Source organism: Patiria miniata, unplaced genomic scaffold (genome assembly GCF_015706575.1).
Source record: "Patiria miniata isolate m_02_andy unplaced genomic scaffold, ASM1570657v1 HiC_scaffold_29, whole genome shotgun sequence".
Lineage (NCBI taxonomy): Eukaryota > Metazoa > Echinodermata > Asteroidea > Valvatida > Asterinidae > Patiria > Patiria miniata.
In genome coordinates, this window is record NW_024037068.1 from 15,971,157 (window position 1) to 15,988,850 (window position 17,694).

At 40.8% G+C, this 17,694-nt stretch overlaps 2 protein-coding genes across 2 annotated transcripts; both read right to left on the reverse strand.

Moving 5' to 3' along the window:
* Positions 1-820: 820 nt before the first annotated feature.
* Positions 821-1,688, reverse strand: LOC119736031 (echinoidin-like). Its single transcript, XM_038210019.1, has one exon. The coding sequence runs from the start codon at positions 1,584-1,586 to the stop codon at positions 1,020-1,022; it is 567 nt and encodes a 188-aa protein (XP_038065947.1). The 5' UTR covers positions 1,587-1,688; the 3' UTR covers positions 821-1,019.
* Positions 1,689-10,619: 8,931 nt separating this feature from the next.
* LOC119735208 (echinoidin-like) lies at positions 10,620-15,293 on the reverse strand. The gene is made up of 2 exons (XM_038208913.1): positions 15,055-15,293; positions 10,620-11,470 (listed from the first exon to the last, which is right to left on the reverse strand). The coding sequence occupies exons 1-2, from the start codon at positions 15,291-15,293 to the stop codon at positions 11,005-11,007; spliced, it is 705 nt and encodes a 234-aa protein (XP_038064841.1). The 3' UTR covers positions 10,620-11,004.
* Positions 15,294-17,694: the final 2,401 nt, after the last annotated feature.

Here is a 17,694-nt window from a genome sequence, read left to right on the forward strand (position 1 = left end):
TATTTATAACAATTGTTCTTGAAATTGTTGAGTGATACAATTGTATCACATATTTGACCTTAACAGCCCCACTATATTGGGGAAACAATTTATTACTGTTTTTCCTACATTGACCTGCAATTTCAGTTCAAGTATCGAACGTTTTAGCTATAGGATTTCCAAGTTACTTTAACGTTTCATTAGATGTCCTAGAAAGATACTTTCATTTCATCCCAGAATGCCGTCGTACTCCATTTCTAATTAAGAGCAATATATTTCATATTTGGTGAAGTGTATTTCACGAATGTAGCGTAATAAATCGGGTAGATGTTGGGAAATTCGTTCTGGAGATAAAACTAAAAATATAGCGGAATTTAAATGATATATGTTAAAGTAAGTGAGAAAACCTACATGAAATTATAATAATGAAGGTTAATTAAAACGGTCTTTAAACTAGCAGTGTGGAGTCGCAACGGTTGTGTTCATTTTTGTTTAATAAAAAATAACTTAAAACTGATGTGTCCAAATCACTGTCAATTGAAATTACGATGAACACTGAAAATGTCAAATATGATAAATATCTCTTAAAATGGGAAAATGTCTTCAAACTACGTCCTCTCCTTGAATAGGAAAAACATTTTCAAATTTCATTTTATGTCAGCTACGTATTGTTATTTTAAAAATGTTCAATCAATAATGTATCAAACAGTGAACGAACAGCTAAAATGATACACATACGGGTTAAATGGTTTTTACTAACGCCCCTCGAACAAAGACATTGACAAACAGGGGAACCGCCGACATATGGCTGGATAGCTCAGTTGTATAGAGACCGCAGCGGAGGTCGCAGGTTCAAACCCCGCTCAAGTCAATGTCTTTGTACCACTTTAAATATGTAGCTCAAATAACCTTTAAGAGTGCAGACTGATTAGCGATATTTGGCAGTGTAATTTACACAAACTAACCCACTTCAAAATTTGCGGCCTCCTATTTCGTTCGCCATGTCAAAGGGCCAAATGCAGATACATGGAACGATCTTTCTACTTACGACCATTCAGCATTTTTAGTTCACAAATGAAATGACGACCGAACCTGCAGGTCATATCATCCCATTTCCAATTGTATTCTTGTCCTATAGCAACACAGTCTTGGCCTTTCCCTCTTCCGTTGTCAGGCTGATCGCTTGCCCATCGCGTGAAGTTGGCACCAGAGCCGGCACTCCACACGAAGCGCGTCTCCCTCTCCATATCGTTGTATCCGAGCCAGGCCTTGACAGAGGGCAATTCTTCCAATGGATAAGAAGCTTTCAAAAGCTCCACTATAAACTGCTGTTCTTCTAAGCTGTTGATGGACACAAGGTGCGCTGGAAACCAATCAGAGTTGGACAATTCCCGACAGTACTTTTCAGCTTCAACCCAGGGCAACTTTTCAGTGACCAGTCGGTAGCAATCTCCGTCGAATGCTACCCAGCGCTTAGGGCAAGGCATGCAATGTTCTGCCCGGCCGCTGTCGAGTGTAAGGAGTGAAAAGAAAACGAAATAAGCGAATATTACCGAAAAGGACGCCGTACTTGCCAGATGAAAATTCAACCAGCCGAACGACTGCATGGTCGAGAATACCTCAAATTATTTCCATGCAAGCTTTGGGTGAAGATTGTAAAAATGTTGTCTTCTGTAACGACCACATTGAGCTGTGTAAAAAAATGGTACTCTGGCCTACGACTTGAACTGCGTTTTGTTTTCTTGAAGTGGAGGCACGCAGACGAGATCCAGAAATTCAAACAGGCAGCGCAGGTGTTTACCCAGACTTAATTAATACCGCTTCCCCACTTTAGATCTGAGAGTCAGTAGCGTACCGACGCCGCGCCTACACCACTGCTTGCTCAAAAGACTACATGTAGATCAATTAAAAGAAGCGTTAAATACCTAGTGCGTTTAGTATCATGAAAGCGAATGACGAATGCGAACCCCCTGTTCGTTCTGTCGATCATTGTATGACTTGCAAAGGCCTGCCATTCATTAGTTTGAAATGTGGTCTTCGCTCTGACAATTAAAGTAATTATCCACGGGGCTGTTGTGATGAAAGAACCGGTAACAAAGATTAAACGTGAAGCAGAGTGGCGGTTGTTTGGCAGCCGAATCGATCATAATGCATTCTACTTGTATATGTACACGCGTAACATAGCAAGGCCATTTTGATTAGAGGCGGGGGGGGGGGGGTTAGACGTGAAAAGTGACAATCGTCTCATCCCTGCACGCGTCTCATCCTTCTCATTGTATCCACTTTCCATATCAGACTTTCGTCAATATTTTATGATTTTCCAAGGCCTGCCGTTAATCGATTTGAAATGTGGTCTGCGATCTGACAATTAAAGTTAATTAGTTCCAAGGAGCTGTGATAATGAAAGAACCGGTAAAAAGATTGAACTTGAATCAGAGTAAGGGTTGCTGGCAGCCGAATCGATCCTCATGCAATCTGCTTGAACATGTACACGCGTGAGCAGTTGCGTATAGAGTTTTTTTTTGGTCAAAATTCTTTCGATCCTTAAAAAAGGTAAAATCGAGAATGGAATAAAAAAACATAGTAACGTTTGAAAGGTGGAAGTGCATGGTTTCATTAAAAAATAGGCATTGGACATATCACTTCGCGCAAGAGTAACATGATATAATTTCACCACTTATTGATCTCTTAGCTGCCATTTAATAAAGGTGCTTAAACGGCTTCCTCCGCAGTAATGTCAACTCCACATCAACCCCGCGCGAGGCCGGTACGGTTTTCGATCGCGCGTGTGAAAACCAAGACTTGTGGATCTTTTCACTCGTCGTAAGTAAAATGAAACATTAAACATAATTTACTCTGTCGAATCAAAGATAAATCTATTTATTGAAACGGAAAACATTCAATTTTAAATGTGATGAATTGGTCAAATAATTATTACTAATGCTAAAATAGCACTTGTGCACAAAGCTAAAATGTCACCTAACCCAGGTTTACCTTATCCTGCCTCCACGAATTTTGATTTACTTATGTTTTGGACCACAAGGAATCGATCTAGATGGTTTCCAACATTAAAATTCCTCGTCCTAAGGTCGTTTCAACGATAGAACGACACGAATTTGTCGCTACAATCAGGCGTGTCGCCCTAATGCAGCCGCGATGAGCAAAATCTGACGCCTTTTTATTTGATTTTGTAGTTCTAACAATTCCATTATTATTATTATGGGAGTGGTAATACGGCGGACTGCAGTTTCGAACATCCAGTGAGCTATCCAGATCTTTTGAACGATGTTTCGAGTGTTTACGGGTACGGGTCAGCTGTAGTGTGAGTTTGTAACACCTCCTATCGGGGCACATTCCACTTCCCCATTTTGAAATACTCCGATTTGTTTTTTTGAAGGTGCATTTTGTTGAACAGTTTTCTCTCATACTATATCGCTCACTCTGATATCGCTAACATAAAATCCAACCAAGTAGTCTTTACATGCGGGATGTTTTGATGCGGATCCCTTGGGCAAAGTATTTTTCTTTTCAAATTCTCGGTTCATTTCATCTGGTTGACTCGCCGGTTTGTCTTCATCACTCACTTTTCATAGACGACAACGGTAAACATGCGCCAGCTACTGCAAAGCTAATGTCGTAATAAGGCGGTAGGATTTGGCCACTTAAATGTGTCGAGTTCAGTTTTGATAACACTCACATTGGGGGCCTCTTGTAAGAAAGCGTAAGAAAGTCCTCAACCTATCTCAACAAGTTTGATCTAGGATAAGTCGTTTGTTGGTGACGTAACTTACACCTGCGCACTAATATCAACATGCGCATGTTTCTAGTCAAAAGTTGGTCAAAACGTGCACAACACTTCTTTGTCCTGGCTCCCTGCTATGCGTTATGATGCGCGCGGCTATTGTTACCAGCGAGGCGACCAACCTTGAAAGGCGATAGGCTGGTTCTGAATACTCGACCTAACTACTCTGTCGACTAACCATAATTCTCGCTAGGATGAAAACTGATGTCGAACGTTCGTAACTGAACCTACAAAATAACTAGCTCTAGCTCTAGCTGGAGGGAGATGTTAAGCGCTTTTGATGGGCATTCTATGTCTGCATGTCTCATAGTAAAAGAACTGGGGAGATGACAATATACTGTTTTTGGTCAGTCATGCAGAAGAACAGTGCTCAGGTGATCCAAAAATAGACATAATTCGGTAATACGGTATAGGGCTCCCTCCATCGGTGAATTGACTTAGAATTAACTTCATGTAGGGAATGTACCACTAGGTCGTCTTTTTTAAGATAATACTCGTAGTGCTTTTACAATTTCGGCATGAAGTTTCTATCATAAAGCCGCCACACAGCGTTTATTGAAGGTTAAATGATGCGTTTAATATGTGGGAACTCACCTCCAGAAAGTCTTGATTTTAAATGAGTCGATCGCACTGCTTTATAGTTAGGGTTTCTCGAGTTCGCAGATAAAGTACCGAGGCTGAGTGCAAGGTTTGGTGCGCCATGTCCACCCGTAAGACCGATGACTGTTAACACAATCGTAGCTGCTCTCTGACTTAGGTTGGTTGGTATACCAATTAGTATACCCAGAACTCTGCAAAGATTCACTCCAGACAAACACACCCTCGCGTTCAATATCGTTCAGTCCCATCCACCAATAGTGAACACGTACTTGCTGGGTATCTTCAACATACTTGGCCAAGAACTGCTGCTCCGCTTCACTGTTGATCGTGACAAGGTGCGCATGCCCGAATCGACGGGGTGGCAACTGCTGACAGTAGTTCTCAGCATCCGCCCAAGGAAGTTTTTCAAGAACCAACCGGTAGCAGTGGTCCCCAAATGACATCCACTGGAACGGGCATGGACTGCAGCTGGCGTAGGTACCAACAATCGACAGAAAGGTAGACAGGACGAGAAAAGAGAGGCGCCGTACAGTTGGTGACATCTTCACTCAAGATGTAGAATTAGAGGCTAGTTCAAGTAGTCAACATTTTCTCAGCATATAAGCAAACAAATCCAAAGAGGGACCGGAATATTAATCCAAAATAAAATGTGGGAACCTCAATGAAACTGTAGGTACGTCGGAGCATAATACTCAAAGTATTTCATTCACGAACCTGTCAAATAAAACGGGCCCGAGGAAGCGAATGTACTTTGGTTCTGCGATAACACACGGTTTCCAATCTGCCACACCTTAGCATGACGTATCAACTAGAAGTGCTTTCACCTCAATGTTCATACGCGCGCATAACAGCCTTGCCAACTAACTAACTAATCCTCATACTCCTCCACGCTTGGCACTGTCAATCAACGCCCAAACTGACCTTGCCCAAATCCAATTGTTAAGCGTAAAAATCTACAACAGAAAAGCCCATGGTTACTGTTGGTATGTTTCACGAGTAAGCATGGATATTGGGCCTGTTAATAAGGAACAACCGACGTCATGGAAGTTAATTAATCTTACTGTAAATGGAAACCGACCGAGAGGGTCATTAACTGTCCTCGTTATCATACCAGCAGAGCTTAGTATAAAGCCCCAATCTCAATAATTGAGAACGGTGAAAAGAAATGTTGCCCGAAGCGCGCTTAAAGACGATTAACCAATTAGTGATATCACCGCTATACAATAAAGTGCACAATGTGTGTGGGTGTGAGCATGTGTGATCTGTTACACGGTACCCTCTGGAGACATGTGCACAATAGGGAACAAAAGATTGTACACGTCGCGTCAGGGCAATTTTAGTCTCCACAAGGTTATCACGAAATAGATATATTGATTTTACTCAAAAACTAGGAATTTACCGTGTGTCGATTAGTCGCCAATTGAATTTTTTTTATGTAAGGGATAATAAGTCCTAATTTTGGCCCAGGAAGTTAATTCTGGTTAAAATAGCAACATTTTGAAACTTCACTTTCAAACTCGAAAACTTTAGTACACGATAACAAAGAAATGACTCCGCAAGGATACACATTCCAGTATGTCTGGAGTTGTGAACAATAGATGTCTACGCAGCGTAGGGTCCCGAGACATTTGCAAAAACATTTGTGGGATAAACCCGCCACTCGCCTTTCCTATTTTACCGGTTCATCCGATCATCGGGCCATCATATAATTAAACTGAGGTGTGCGCTGAAAATTCGGACCGATCTGACCGTAAACACGAATGATTCTTTCGCATCCGATTTCACTGGATCCGATATCAACGGAGAGGTGTACGGGCAGCACTTCGATTTCACTGGACGCAATATTGATGTTGACCAATCAGATTCACGAAGAAAGTCACGTGTCTGCAGACAGTAAATAAACTGCCATAGAAACCCAAGTGATAGAAACACCCACTTCCGAAATTCAGGGACTCACAACTCTCCAAGGTGTTTGAGACACACATCAAATTATAGCTTATTTCATCATATTTCATTTTCTGTTCATTTTTTTTGATGTTAACCAGTGGATTTTGGGAGAACAATCCATCGAAAGATCATCACCTTTAAAAGTAGTACTGTAGCCCATCGCCATTTTAGAATTAGATGCCTGCGCTCCATTGCAATTGTAAGGCCTAATTTCATCCGAATTTCACGGAAATACGAGCTTGCAGTCATGTGCACGGCTTTCACTCTTCCTTTTTTTTATTTTCAAACCATCAAGTTCATGTCCCACATGTAACCAATTATAGAACGGAATTTGGCGTGTATGCCGGTTACTTTGTGTCAAGGGCGGATCCAGGGGGAGGCCAAAGGGGGCCATGCCCCCCCCCCCCCCCCCCAAAACGAAACCATTTTTTTTTATTTTTATGTGTCGTCGCAATAAAGGCAGGCAATGACTACACCACCATCTTTTCCTGAAAAAAACATTGGTAAAAGTGGTCAGAAATTGCCTCAGATCGCACCACAGAGCATCTAGAATCAAAAAAAATTTAGGGGCCCTTAAGCGGGCCCCGAACCCCACGCCGTAATTTTTTGACCCACTTTTTGGGGGGACCAAATTTTTTTTTGGCCCCCCCCCCCCAAAAATTGTCTTCTGGATCCGCCCTTGCTTTGTGTGCGTAACTAACGGCAAGTAGAACATGAAAGGGAATCAAGATCAATATTGGCACGGGCTAAATTTGCACTGTGGTTTCCCAAATAGAGTTATAGCTGTTAAATATGTTGATGTGCATAAACGCCTTTTCACGGAAATAATGGTAGTAAACGCGAATACTACTTTTTGTGCATTATCACATCTTTGAACAGCGACCTCTATAGTCAGACGGTGTCCCTCCCCCTCTCCTGATTGTCTTATTTCCCAGGCTGCTGGTCCTCCAACGTTGACAAGAAATCGCCGCTACTCATTGCAATTACAGCCCTGTTGATCTACACTTTTATTTGACATCGGTTACTGCTTAAATAGCCTCGGTCTTTCGAATTTTTAGGTACCATCACTTCCGTGGGCTCCGGAAAATTTACCCCCAAACAAGCCCAAGTTTCCCATAAAAAAAACAAATTTCCGTTTTCACAATAAATAAATAAATAAATAAATCAATAAATAGATACTATGCAAATATTGAAGGTAACTCTTCGTGAAGTTGACCTATCGCTGTAGAATCGCCTTAGAATCGCGTCAACGCAGCTTGTGAAATATCGTTCAATTACATGATATACAAATGAAAGCGGAACGTGCAAAATCTGAGACAAACAAAATTAAGTGCACAAAAATTCCATAGGGTTGTCTAAGGGGCGTGGCTAACTCGTAAACGGCGATACGTCAATTACCCACAAAAGCGTCTGATGAAATGTAGCGCGACAAACTGATGTGTCATCTTAGTATAACGTAAGCGTCGGTACAATTGCGAATTATATTTTTTAAATTTGAAAATGAACACTATTTTAACACAACACACTATAAATAAACTTCAACAATATAATATTTCGAACAACAGAACATTTTACATACACCGATCTGCAATAACGGGTTAACATTCAAACTTTTGTTGCCATAGGTTTGCCTACTTACTTAAACACTTGTATCATTGAATTACATGAAAAGAGACTCTAATTTCGTTCAGATCGTCGTTGGGGTCCATTGATAATTCCGATTTTGAGAACTTCGTTCAGGAACGAACTTAAAGACTCCTTCCACGGAATTTAAATTTTACAAGTGTTAAAGTAAGTGGGAAAACTTGTATACCATTATAATTATAAAGGTAAAATAAAAACAGTCTTCAAAATTTAAACTATCAGTGTTATTTTTTACTAAAAAGAACGTTAAAACTGATGAAAAGGTAGCAATCACTATCATAATTTGTTGTTGTTGTTGTTGAAAGTACCTTAACTTTACTGCTGGGCGATTAGGAATGCACTCAAAATTGACGCCTGGTAAAATATGCCGTATGCATGGCAGCTATGTTGGAGGGCTGATTTGTTATACTGGTATGCTCATACCTTGACAGAACACACGCACTGCCCTCCAATATGCCGCTGTGTGGGAGATCTATTTATCGGGCAGGACAGGTGATAACAATTTGAAAAAGAAACATAATTATGTGTATTTAGTAACTTTAGAATTATGGTATAGCCACTAATCATTCGTTCTCATGGTAAGTGAAGTGAATTTCTCTGAAAACTAATCAAATGTCTTTTAACTTCGATAAATTTCAATCCATGTCTTTGCCAAATGATTAAGATTTGAAACTTTGCTGAATTGAAATTGTTATGATATACATGAATCGTCTCTCAGAAAGAAATTCACTGCATTTTAGTAAAATCTTAACAAACTGCGCTAACTATAATTAGAGGATTAAAAAAAGAAATGTCACTTGTGTGCTGACGCAATTTGTTTAAAATTTCACTATCTATTGTGCACATGTTAACCGTCACTTGAAATTACGAAATACACTGAAAATATCAAATATAATTAATGTCCCTTAAAATGGGTAAAATGTCTTAAACTACGCCGTCTCATTGAATACACAATACATTTCAACTTTCAATCTTGAAATTACGATAAACATTGAACATGTCTAATATAATAAATGTCCCTTAAAATGGGTCAAAAGTCTTTAAACTACGCCTTTTTCTTGAATACACAGCACATTTCACTTTTTAATCTTGAAATTATGATAAACACCGAAAATGTCAAATATAATAAATGTCCCTTAAAATGGGTAAAATTTCTTTAAACTACGCCGTCTCCTTGAATACACAATACATTTCAACTTTCAAACTTGAAATTATGATAAACACCGAAAATGTCAAATATAATAAATGTCCCTCAAAATGGGTAAACTTTCTTTAAACTACACCCTCACCTTTAATAGGAAATACATTTCAAAGTTCACACTGTGACAGTTATGTATTTCTTTTTTTCAAAATATTTCACTCAGTAATGCATTGAAAAGTAAACGGACGGCTAAAGTAATACCCATGTGGGTTTATGACTTCTTACTAGCGCCCTATGAACAAAGACATTGACAAAGGGGGGAACCGCCAACACAGGGCTGGATAGCTCAGTTGGTAGAGCAACGGAACAGCAATCCGGAGGTTGCAGGTTCAAACCAAGTTCCAGTCAATTTCTTTTTTCAACTGTAAAAATTTTGCAAAATAATTGGTGCAAGAATGTTTTAGATCTTCACAATGCAACAGATAGAACAATGCACTTTTACAAACTGTACAATATTTCACATAAGTTTGCAAAGTGACCAAATCTGTGTGGCCGCTATGTATATTTGTTTGAAAAATATTGAATTAACTCATTTTAGAATATTTATTGGTTACAGGCATAAAAAGAATTGAAACATTCTCTAACTTCGCACTGTCGTTTCAAACTAATTGAATATGTAAAATCTTCTCAATCAATGCTTTCAACGTAATAGATTTAATTATTTTTGCATTTTCTTACAGATAACAATACAACTATACATTGAAATGACAATCACGTAAAATTTCCCTTAAAATGGGTAAAATTCAAAACATTATATATCTATACTATTTCTTTTTAATATTCAATTTTTAAGCCAATGCACTTTTAAGACCGATTCTCCAGGTTGGCATCGATAAACATAACAGACAATATGATAACTGAGAAAATCACAATCATCTTATTAGCTATACTAAAAAGCAAACATTGCTTATTAAAATGTCCCTTTAATTGGATAAAACCTGTTTTAATATCTCAATGTTTGACAAAGCACATCGTGAAAAGAAAAACAAAACAGATGCAAATACAACACAAAGGGCACAAGAAGCCCTTTTTGTCGGACCAATGTTAATTATTTACCTGTTATTTTATAAGGTGTTAGTTACAAATCTCGCTACAGTGTTTGAGTCGTTTGATGTCAGTATGTACATTGCCCCTAACAATATTCCTGCGCATAAGCACCTTAGCCAGCCGCTTTTGAAACTTATTGAATCTGACAGTGAACACAATCTGGCTCTTATTAACACACTCTTAAATGTCCAGGTCAGATTCGACCTAGAATCCGGGTCCGATATGACCTGACTCACTTCTGGGTCAGACTGACACTTCTCTGAGTCACTTGTCAGGATCATTTAGTCCGGAAAAATAGGTCACGAAAACTTGTTAGTTAAATGGCCCTAGAAAAGAGTCTTTGTACACAAACACTTCTGATTTTGATCCAGAAGAGTGCCAGGTCAAATTTGACTCGGATTGTGAGTTGAATCTGACCCAGGACTTTTAAGAGTGCAGACTGATTAGTGATATATGGCAGTAATATTTCGCTATCCGAGACACCCTTAAAACCCCTTAAAAATAATAACCAATCGTGAGCTAATTTTACCGTTTTAGTTGCAACTTTCAAACGTTGACACACATAAACATAACGCCGGCTATATTTTTAAGCGATGGAGCCATACTCACTCTGCTTTTAATTCCATTAGCCTTTTTGAGATATGGTGGACACATAGGAGGGTGTTATTTGTTGTCAATGAACGTTTTTGTAATTTACCCAAATTGGCCCACTCCAAGATTTGCTGCCTCCTATTTCGATCGCCACATGTCAAAAGGGCAAACGCAGATACAAGAAACGATCTTCCTACTGACGACCATTCAGCATTTTTAGTTCACAAATAAAATGACGACCGAACCTGCAGGTCATATCATCCCATTTCCAGTTGTTTTCTTGTATTATAGCAACACAGTCTTGGCCTTTCCCTCCTCCGTTGTCAGGCTGATTTCTTGCCCATCGCGTGAAGTTGGCACCAGAGCTGGCACTCCACACGAAGCGCGTCTCCCTCTCCATATCGTTGTATCCGAGCCAGGCCTTTACAGAAGGCAATTTTTCCAATGGATAAGAAGCTTTCAAAAGCTCCACTATAAATTGCTGTTCTTCTAAGCTGTTGATGGACACAAGGTGCGATGGAAACCAATCAGAGTTGGACAATTCCCGACAGTACTTTTCAGCTTCAACCCAGGGCAACTTTTCAGTGACCAGTCGGTAGCAATCTCCGTCGAATGCTACCCAGAGTTTAGGGCATGGGATGCAATGTTCTGCCCGGCCACTGTCGAGTGTAAGGAGTGAAAAGAAAACGAAATAAGCGAAGATTACCGAAAAGGACGTCGTACTTGACAGATGAAAATTCATCCAGCCGAACGACCGCATGGTGGAGAATACCTCAAGATCATTTACATGCAAGCTTTGAGGTGAAGATTGCATAAATTGTGTCTTCTGTAACGACCAGATTGAGGTGTTCTGCAGTGTAAAAATGGTCCACTGGCCTACGACTTGAACTGCGTTTTATTTTCCTGAAGTGGAGGCACACAAACGAATTTCGAAAATTCAAACAGGCAGCGCAGGTTTTTACTCAGACTAACTCAATACCGCTTCCCCACTTCAGATCCGAGAGTCAGTAGCTTACCGACACCGCGCCGACACCACTGCTTGCTCAAAAGATTTAGTATCAAGCATAGCAGGAGACGAATGCGAACCCCTGTTCGTTCTGTTCATTATTGTATGACTTGCGAAGGCCTGCCGTTCATCGGTTTGACATGTGGTCTTCGATCTGACAATTAAAGTAATTATCCACGGTGTCAGCGTTGTCCTAGCAACACGAATTAACGCTTAAATTACGTATACATTTGTACATGTGTGTTTGTGTCAGTAGTCCGTGTGTATTGTTCATATTCGTTGTACCATAGGTAGACTGTAAGTATATAACTAATAAATAATGCATGTGTCTTATAAATATTCAGTGACCAGTCGGTAGCAATCTCCGCCGAATGCTACCCAGCGCTTAGGGCAAGGGATGCAATGTTCTTCCCGGCCGCTGTCGAGTGTAAGGAGTGAAAAGAAAACGAAATAAGCGAAGATTACCGAAAAGGACGCCGTACTTGCCAGATGAAAATTCATTCCAGCAAGCTTTGAGGCGAAGATTGCAGAAATGTTGTCTTCTGTAACAACCACATTGAGTTCGCAGTGTAAAAATGGTCCAGTGGCCTACGACTTGAACTTAGTTTTATTTTCCTGAAGTGGAGGCACACATATGAGTTTCGGAAATGCAAACAGACAGCGCAGGTTTTTACTCAGACCGCTTCCCCACTTCAGATCCGAGAGTCGGTAGCTTACCGACGCCGCGCCGACACCACTGCTTGCTCAAAAGATTTAGATCAAGCAGGAGACGAATGCGAACCCCCCGTTCGTTCTGTCCATCATTGTATGACTTGCGAAGGACTGTCGTTCATCGCTTTGAAATGTGGTCTGCGATCTGACAATTTAAGCAATTATCCACGGGGTTGTTATGATAAAAGACCCGGTAATAAAGATTGAACGTGAAGCAGAGTAGTGGTTGTTTGGCAGCCGAATCGATCATAATGCATTCTACTTGTATATGTACACGCGTAACATAGCACGGCCATTTTGATGGGGGGGGGGGGGGGGGTGATTAGACGTGAAAAGTGGCACTCGTCTCATCGCTGCACTCGTTTCATCCTTGTTCACCGTTTTCACTTTCCACAGCAGACTTTCGTCAATATTTATGATTTTCCAAGGCCTGCCGTTAATCGCTTTGAAATGGTTTGCGATCTGACAATTAAAGTTAATTAGTTCCAAGGAGCTGTGATAATGAAAGAACCGGTAAAAAGATTGAACTTGAATCAGAGTAAAGGTTGCTGGCAGCCGAATCGATCCTCATGCAATCTGCTTGAACATGTACACGCATGAGCAGTTGCGTATATAGGGGGGAGGGGGAGAGACGAGTATGTTTAAAAAAAAGTGGTTAACATTTCTTTTGATTCTTAAAATAAGTAAATCGAGAATGGAATAAAAAAAAAGAAGGTTGGAAGGTGGAAGTACATGCTTTTATTTAAAAAAAAATAGGCATTGGATATACCACTTCGCACGAGAGTAACTTGATATTATTTCACTGCTTATTGATCGCTTAGCTGCCAATTAATAAAGGTGCTCAAACGGCTTCCTCCGCAGATATGTCAACTCCACATCAACCCCGCGCGAGGCCGGTACGCTTTTCGATCGCGCGAGTGAACATCAAGACTTGTGGATCTTTTTACTCGTCGTAAGTATAATGAAACATTCAACATAATTTACTCTGTCGAATGAAAGATATATCTATTCATTGAAACGGAAAACATTCAATTTCAAATGTGATGAATTGGTCAACTAATTATTACTAATGCTAAAATAGCACTTGTGAACAAAGCTAAAATGTCACCCAACCCAGGTTTACCTTATGTTGCCTCGACGTATTTCGGTGTACTTATGTTTTGGACCACGAGGAATCGATCTAGATGGTTTGCGACGATACAATTCCTCGTCCTAAGGTCATTTTAACAATAGGGCGACACGAATTTGTCGCCTCAATAAGGCGTGTCGCCCTAATGCAGCCGCGATGAGCAAAATCTGTCGCCTTTTTACTTGATTTTGTAGTTCTAACAATTCCATTGTTATTATGATGGGAGTGGTCATACGGCGGACTGCAGTTTCGAACATCCAATGAGATATCCAGATCTTTTGAACGATGTTTCGAGTGTTAACGGGTACGGGTCAGCTGTAGTGTGAGTTTGTGACACCTCCTATCGGGGCACATTCCACTTTGCCATTTTGAAATACTCCGATTATTTTTTTTAAGGTGTATTTGGTTAAACAGTTTTCTCTCATTCAATATCGCTCACTCTGATATCGCTTATGTTAAATCCAACCAATTAGTCTTTACATGCGGGATGTTTTGATGAGGATCCTTAGGCAAAGCATTTTTCTTTTCAAATTCTCGGTTCATTTCATCTGGTTGACTCACCGGTTTGTCTTCATCACTCAGTTTTTATAGACGACATCGGTAAACATGCGCCACCTACTGTAAAGGTAATGTCGTGGTAAGGCGGTAGGATTTGGCCACTTAAATTACTCGAGTTCAGTGTTGATAAGACTTACATTTTGGGCCTCTCGTAAGAAAGCGTAAGAAAGTCCTCAACCTACCTCAACAAGTTTGATCTAGGATAAGTCGTTTGCTGGTGACGTAACTTACACCTGCGCAGTAATATCAACATGCGCATGTTTCTTGTCAAGAATTGGTCAAAACATGCACAACACTTCTTTTACCTGGCTCCCTGCTATGCGTTATCATGCGTGCGGCTATTGTTACTAGCGAGGCGACCGACCTTGAAAGGCAATAGGCTGGTTCTGAATACTCGACTTAACCATTCTGTCGACTAGCTATAATTCTCGCTAGGATGAAAAGTGATGTCGAACGTCCGCAACGAAACCTACACAATAACTAGCTCTAGCTCTAGCTGGAGGGACATGTTTAGCGCTTTTGATGGGCTTTTTATGTCTGCATGTCTCATAATATAAGAACTGGGAAGATGACATTATACTGTTTTTGGTCAGTCATGCAGAAGAACAGTGCTCAGGTGATCAAGGAATAGACATAATTAGGTAGTACGGTATAGGGTTCCCGCCATCGGTGAATTGACGTAGAATTAACTGCATGTAGGGACTACACCATTAGGTCCTCTTTTTAAAGATAATACCTGTAGTGTTTTTTTTAAATTTGGCATGTAGTTTCTATCATGAAGCCGCCAAACAGCGTTTATTGAAGCTTAAATGATGCGTTTAATATATGTGGAAACTCACCTCCAGAAAGTCTTGATTTTAGATGTTCGAGTCGATCGCACTGCTTTATAGTTACGGTTTCTCGAGTTCGCACATAAAGTACCAATGAGCATTGCAAGGATAGGTGCGCCATGCCCACCCGTGAGACCGATAACTGTAAACACAATCGTGGCTGCTGCTGCCTGAATTTGGTTCTCTTGAATACCACTTAGTATATCCAGAGCTCTGTGAAGATTCACTCCAGACGTACACTCCCTCATGTTCAATATCGTTCAGTCCCATCCACCAACGGTTAACATATACTTGCTGGGTATCTTCAACATACTTAACCAAAAACTGCTGCTCCGCTTCACTGTTGATCGTGACAAGGTGCGCATGCCCGAATCGACGGGGTGGCAACTGCTGACAGTAGTTCTCAGCATCCGCCCAACGAAGGTATTCAAGAACCAACCGGTAGCAATGGTTCCCAAATGACATCCACTGGAACGGGCACGGACTGCAGCTGGCGCGGGTACCAACGACCAACAGACAGGTAGATAGTGCAAGAAAAGAGAGGCGTCGTGGAGTTGACGACATCTTCACAAAGGGTTTATCAGTCCATAATGCTGAATTAGATACCAGTTCAGGTAGTCATCATGTATACGATATATAAGCGAACAAAATCAAAATAGAAATCGGGATTTTTTCCAACGTAAAAACTGAGGACCCCAACTAAACTGTCGGTACGTCGGAGCATAGAACTCAAAGTCTTTCGTTCACGCACCTGCTTGATGTAACGAATGTACTATGGTACACGGTTTCCAATCTAGCATGACGTATTACTAGAAGTGCTTTCACCCGAGTTTTCATGCGCGCGCATGACAGCCTTGCCAACTGACCAATCGTCACACACCTCGACGCTTGGCACTGCCAAACACCGTCCAATTAGAGCTTGCCCAAATCTTAACACAAGTCATGAAGGCCCATCTAATGAGACTGTTTAGCGTAAAATAAATAAATAACAGAAAATACCATGGTAACGGTTGGTTTGTTTCACCGGTGGGCATAGAATTTTATGTGTGTGCGCATGCATACATTTTGTAACTAAGGTTTGTTCGCTTCTAGGAATTAGTAAATTTGGTTTTAGCTCTGTAATCACACAATTCAGACTAAATCCAGCGAACTCTCTGACATTTCAGACAATTTCTAAATGATTGCTGCCTGTATCTGGTACAGGACGCCCGCTATCGGTTACTTGCAGCCGCAGAGTAAACTGTGTGTGCACCACTTTGGGCCGTTCTGTACTGATGCAAACCTGTCTTTACTTGCAAATTTTTCATGTAGCTTCTATCATGAAGCCGTCACACAGCGTTTGTTGTCGGTTCTATTTAGAGTTATTCATGCGTTTGCTAGGGGAAAACTCACTTCCAGAAAGTCTTGCTAGTAAATGAGTCGATCGGATGTTTATAGTTACGGCTTCTGGAGCTCACACATAAAGTAAAACAAATTACTGCAAAGAGATGTGTACCATTCCCAAGATTGATAAGTATAAACACAATTGGACCTGCTGCCTGAATTAGGTTGGTTTGTATTCCAATTAGTATACCAAGAACTCTGCAAAGATGCACTCCAGACATACACACCCTCGCGTTCCATATCGTTCAGTCCTATCCACCAAATGTACAACCTTGCTTGCTGGGTATATTCAGATAGTAGCCAAGAACTGCTCCTCCGCTTTACTGTTGATCGTGACTAGGTGCGCATGCCCGAATCGACTCGATGGCAATTGCTGACAGTAATTCTCAGCATCCACCCAAGGAAGTTTTTCAAGAACCAACCGGTAGCAATGGTCCCCAAATGAAACCCACTGGAACGGGCAAGGACTGCAGCTAGCGTGGGTACCAACGATCGACAGAAAGGTAGATAGAGCAAGAAAAGCGAGGCATCGTAGAGTTGGTGACATCTTCAGAAGAGGTTTATCAGTCCATCGTTATTTCAAAGCAGTATACACGGCCTATAAGCGATCAGATCACACAAGGGGATGGGAATGTTATCGCAGATAACAGCCGGAACTTCGGTTAAACTACCGGCAGTTCAAAAGCATAAATCTAAATATGCCTCGTCCATGTACGGGTCCGTTGATGAAGCGAATGTGATTTTGGTACTGCGATAAACACACGGTTTCCAATATGCCAGACCTTAATATAACGTATAAACTAGAAGAGCTTTCATGATAATATTCATGCGCGCATGAAACTGTTAATTTTCATTGCAGCCTTGCCAAGTGACCAATCGCCACACGCCTCGGCGCGTGATACTGCCAATCAGTGTCCAATCAGCGCCTCACAAATCGCAATAAAGAGCCGGTTCAGTGTACAGCACAATCAGGTATACGCAGAAAACCTTAAGAAAGTAATTAGACTCACAGCGCTCATGCATAAGGAATAAGCATCTGACTCCACATTTTCATACTTGGGACTGGAGAAACTAATGTTTTGATAGTATCTAATTTGTTTGGTGTTTCAAGTATTTTTTCCCCGTTTGGTTTGCTGAAGGTAATTTCTTGCTAATTAGTATCTTCGTCTGACGTTGCTGAACCATTCAGAGTGCATTATTGTTGAGGGCATTCGTTATACCTGTGTTATGGTAACACAGGCAATGCCAATCATCCAGCCATCCAAC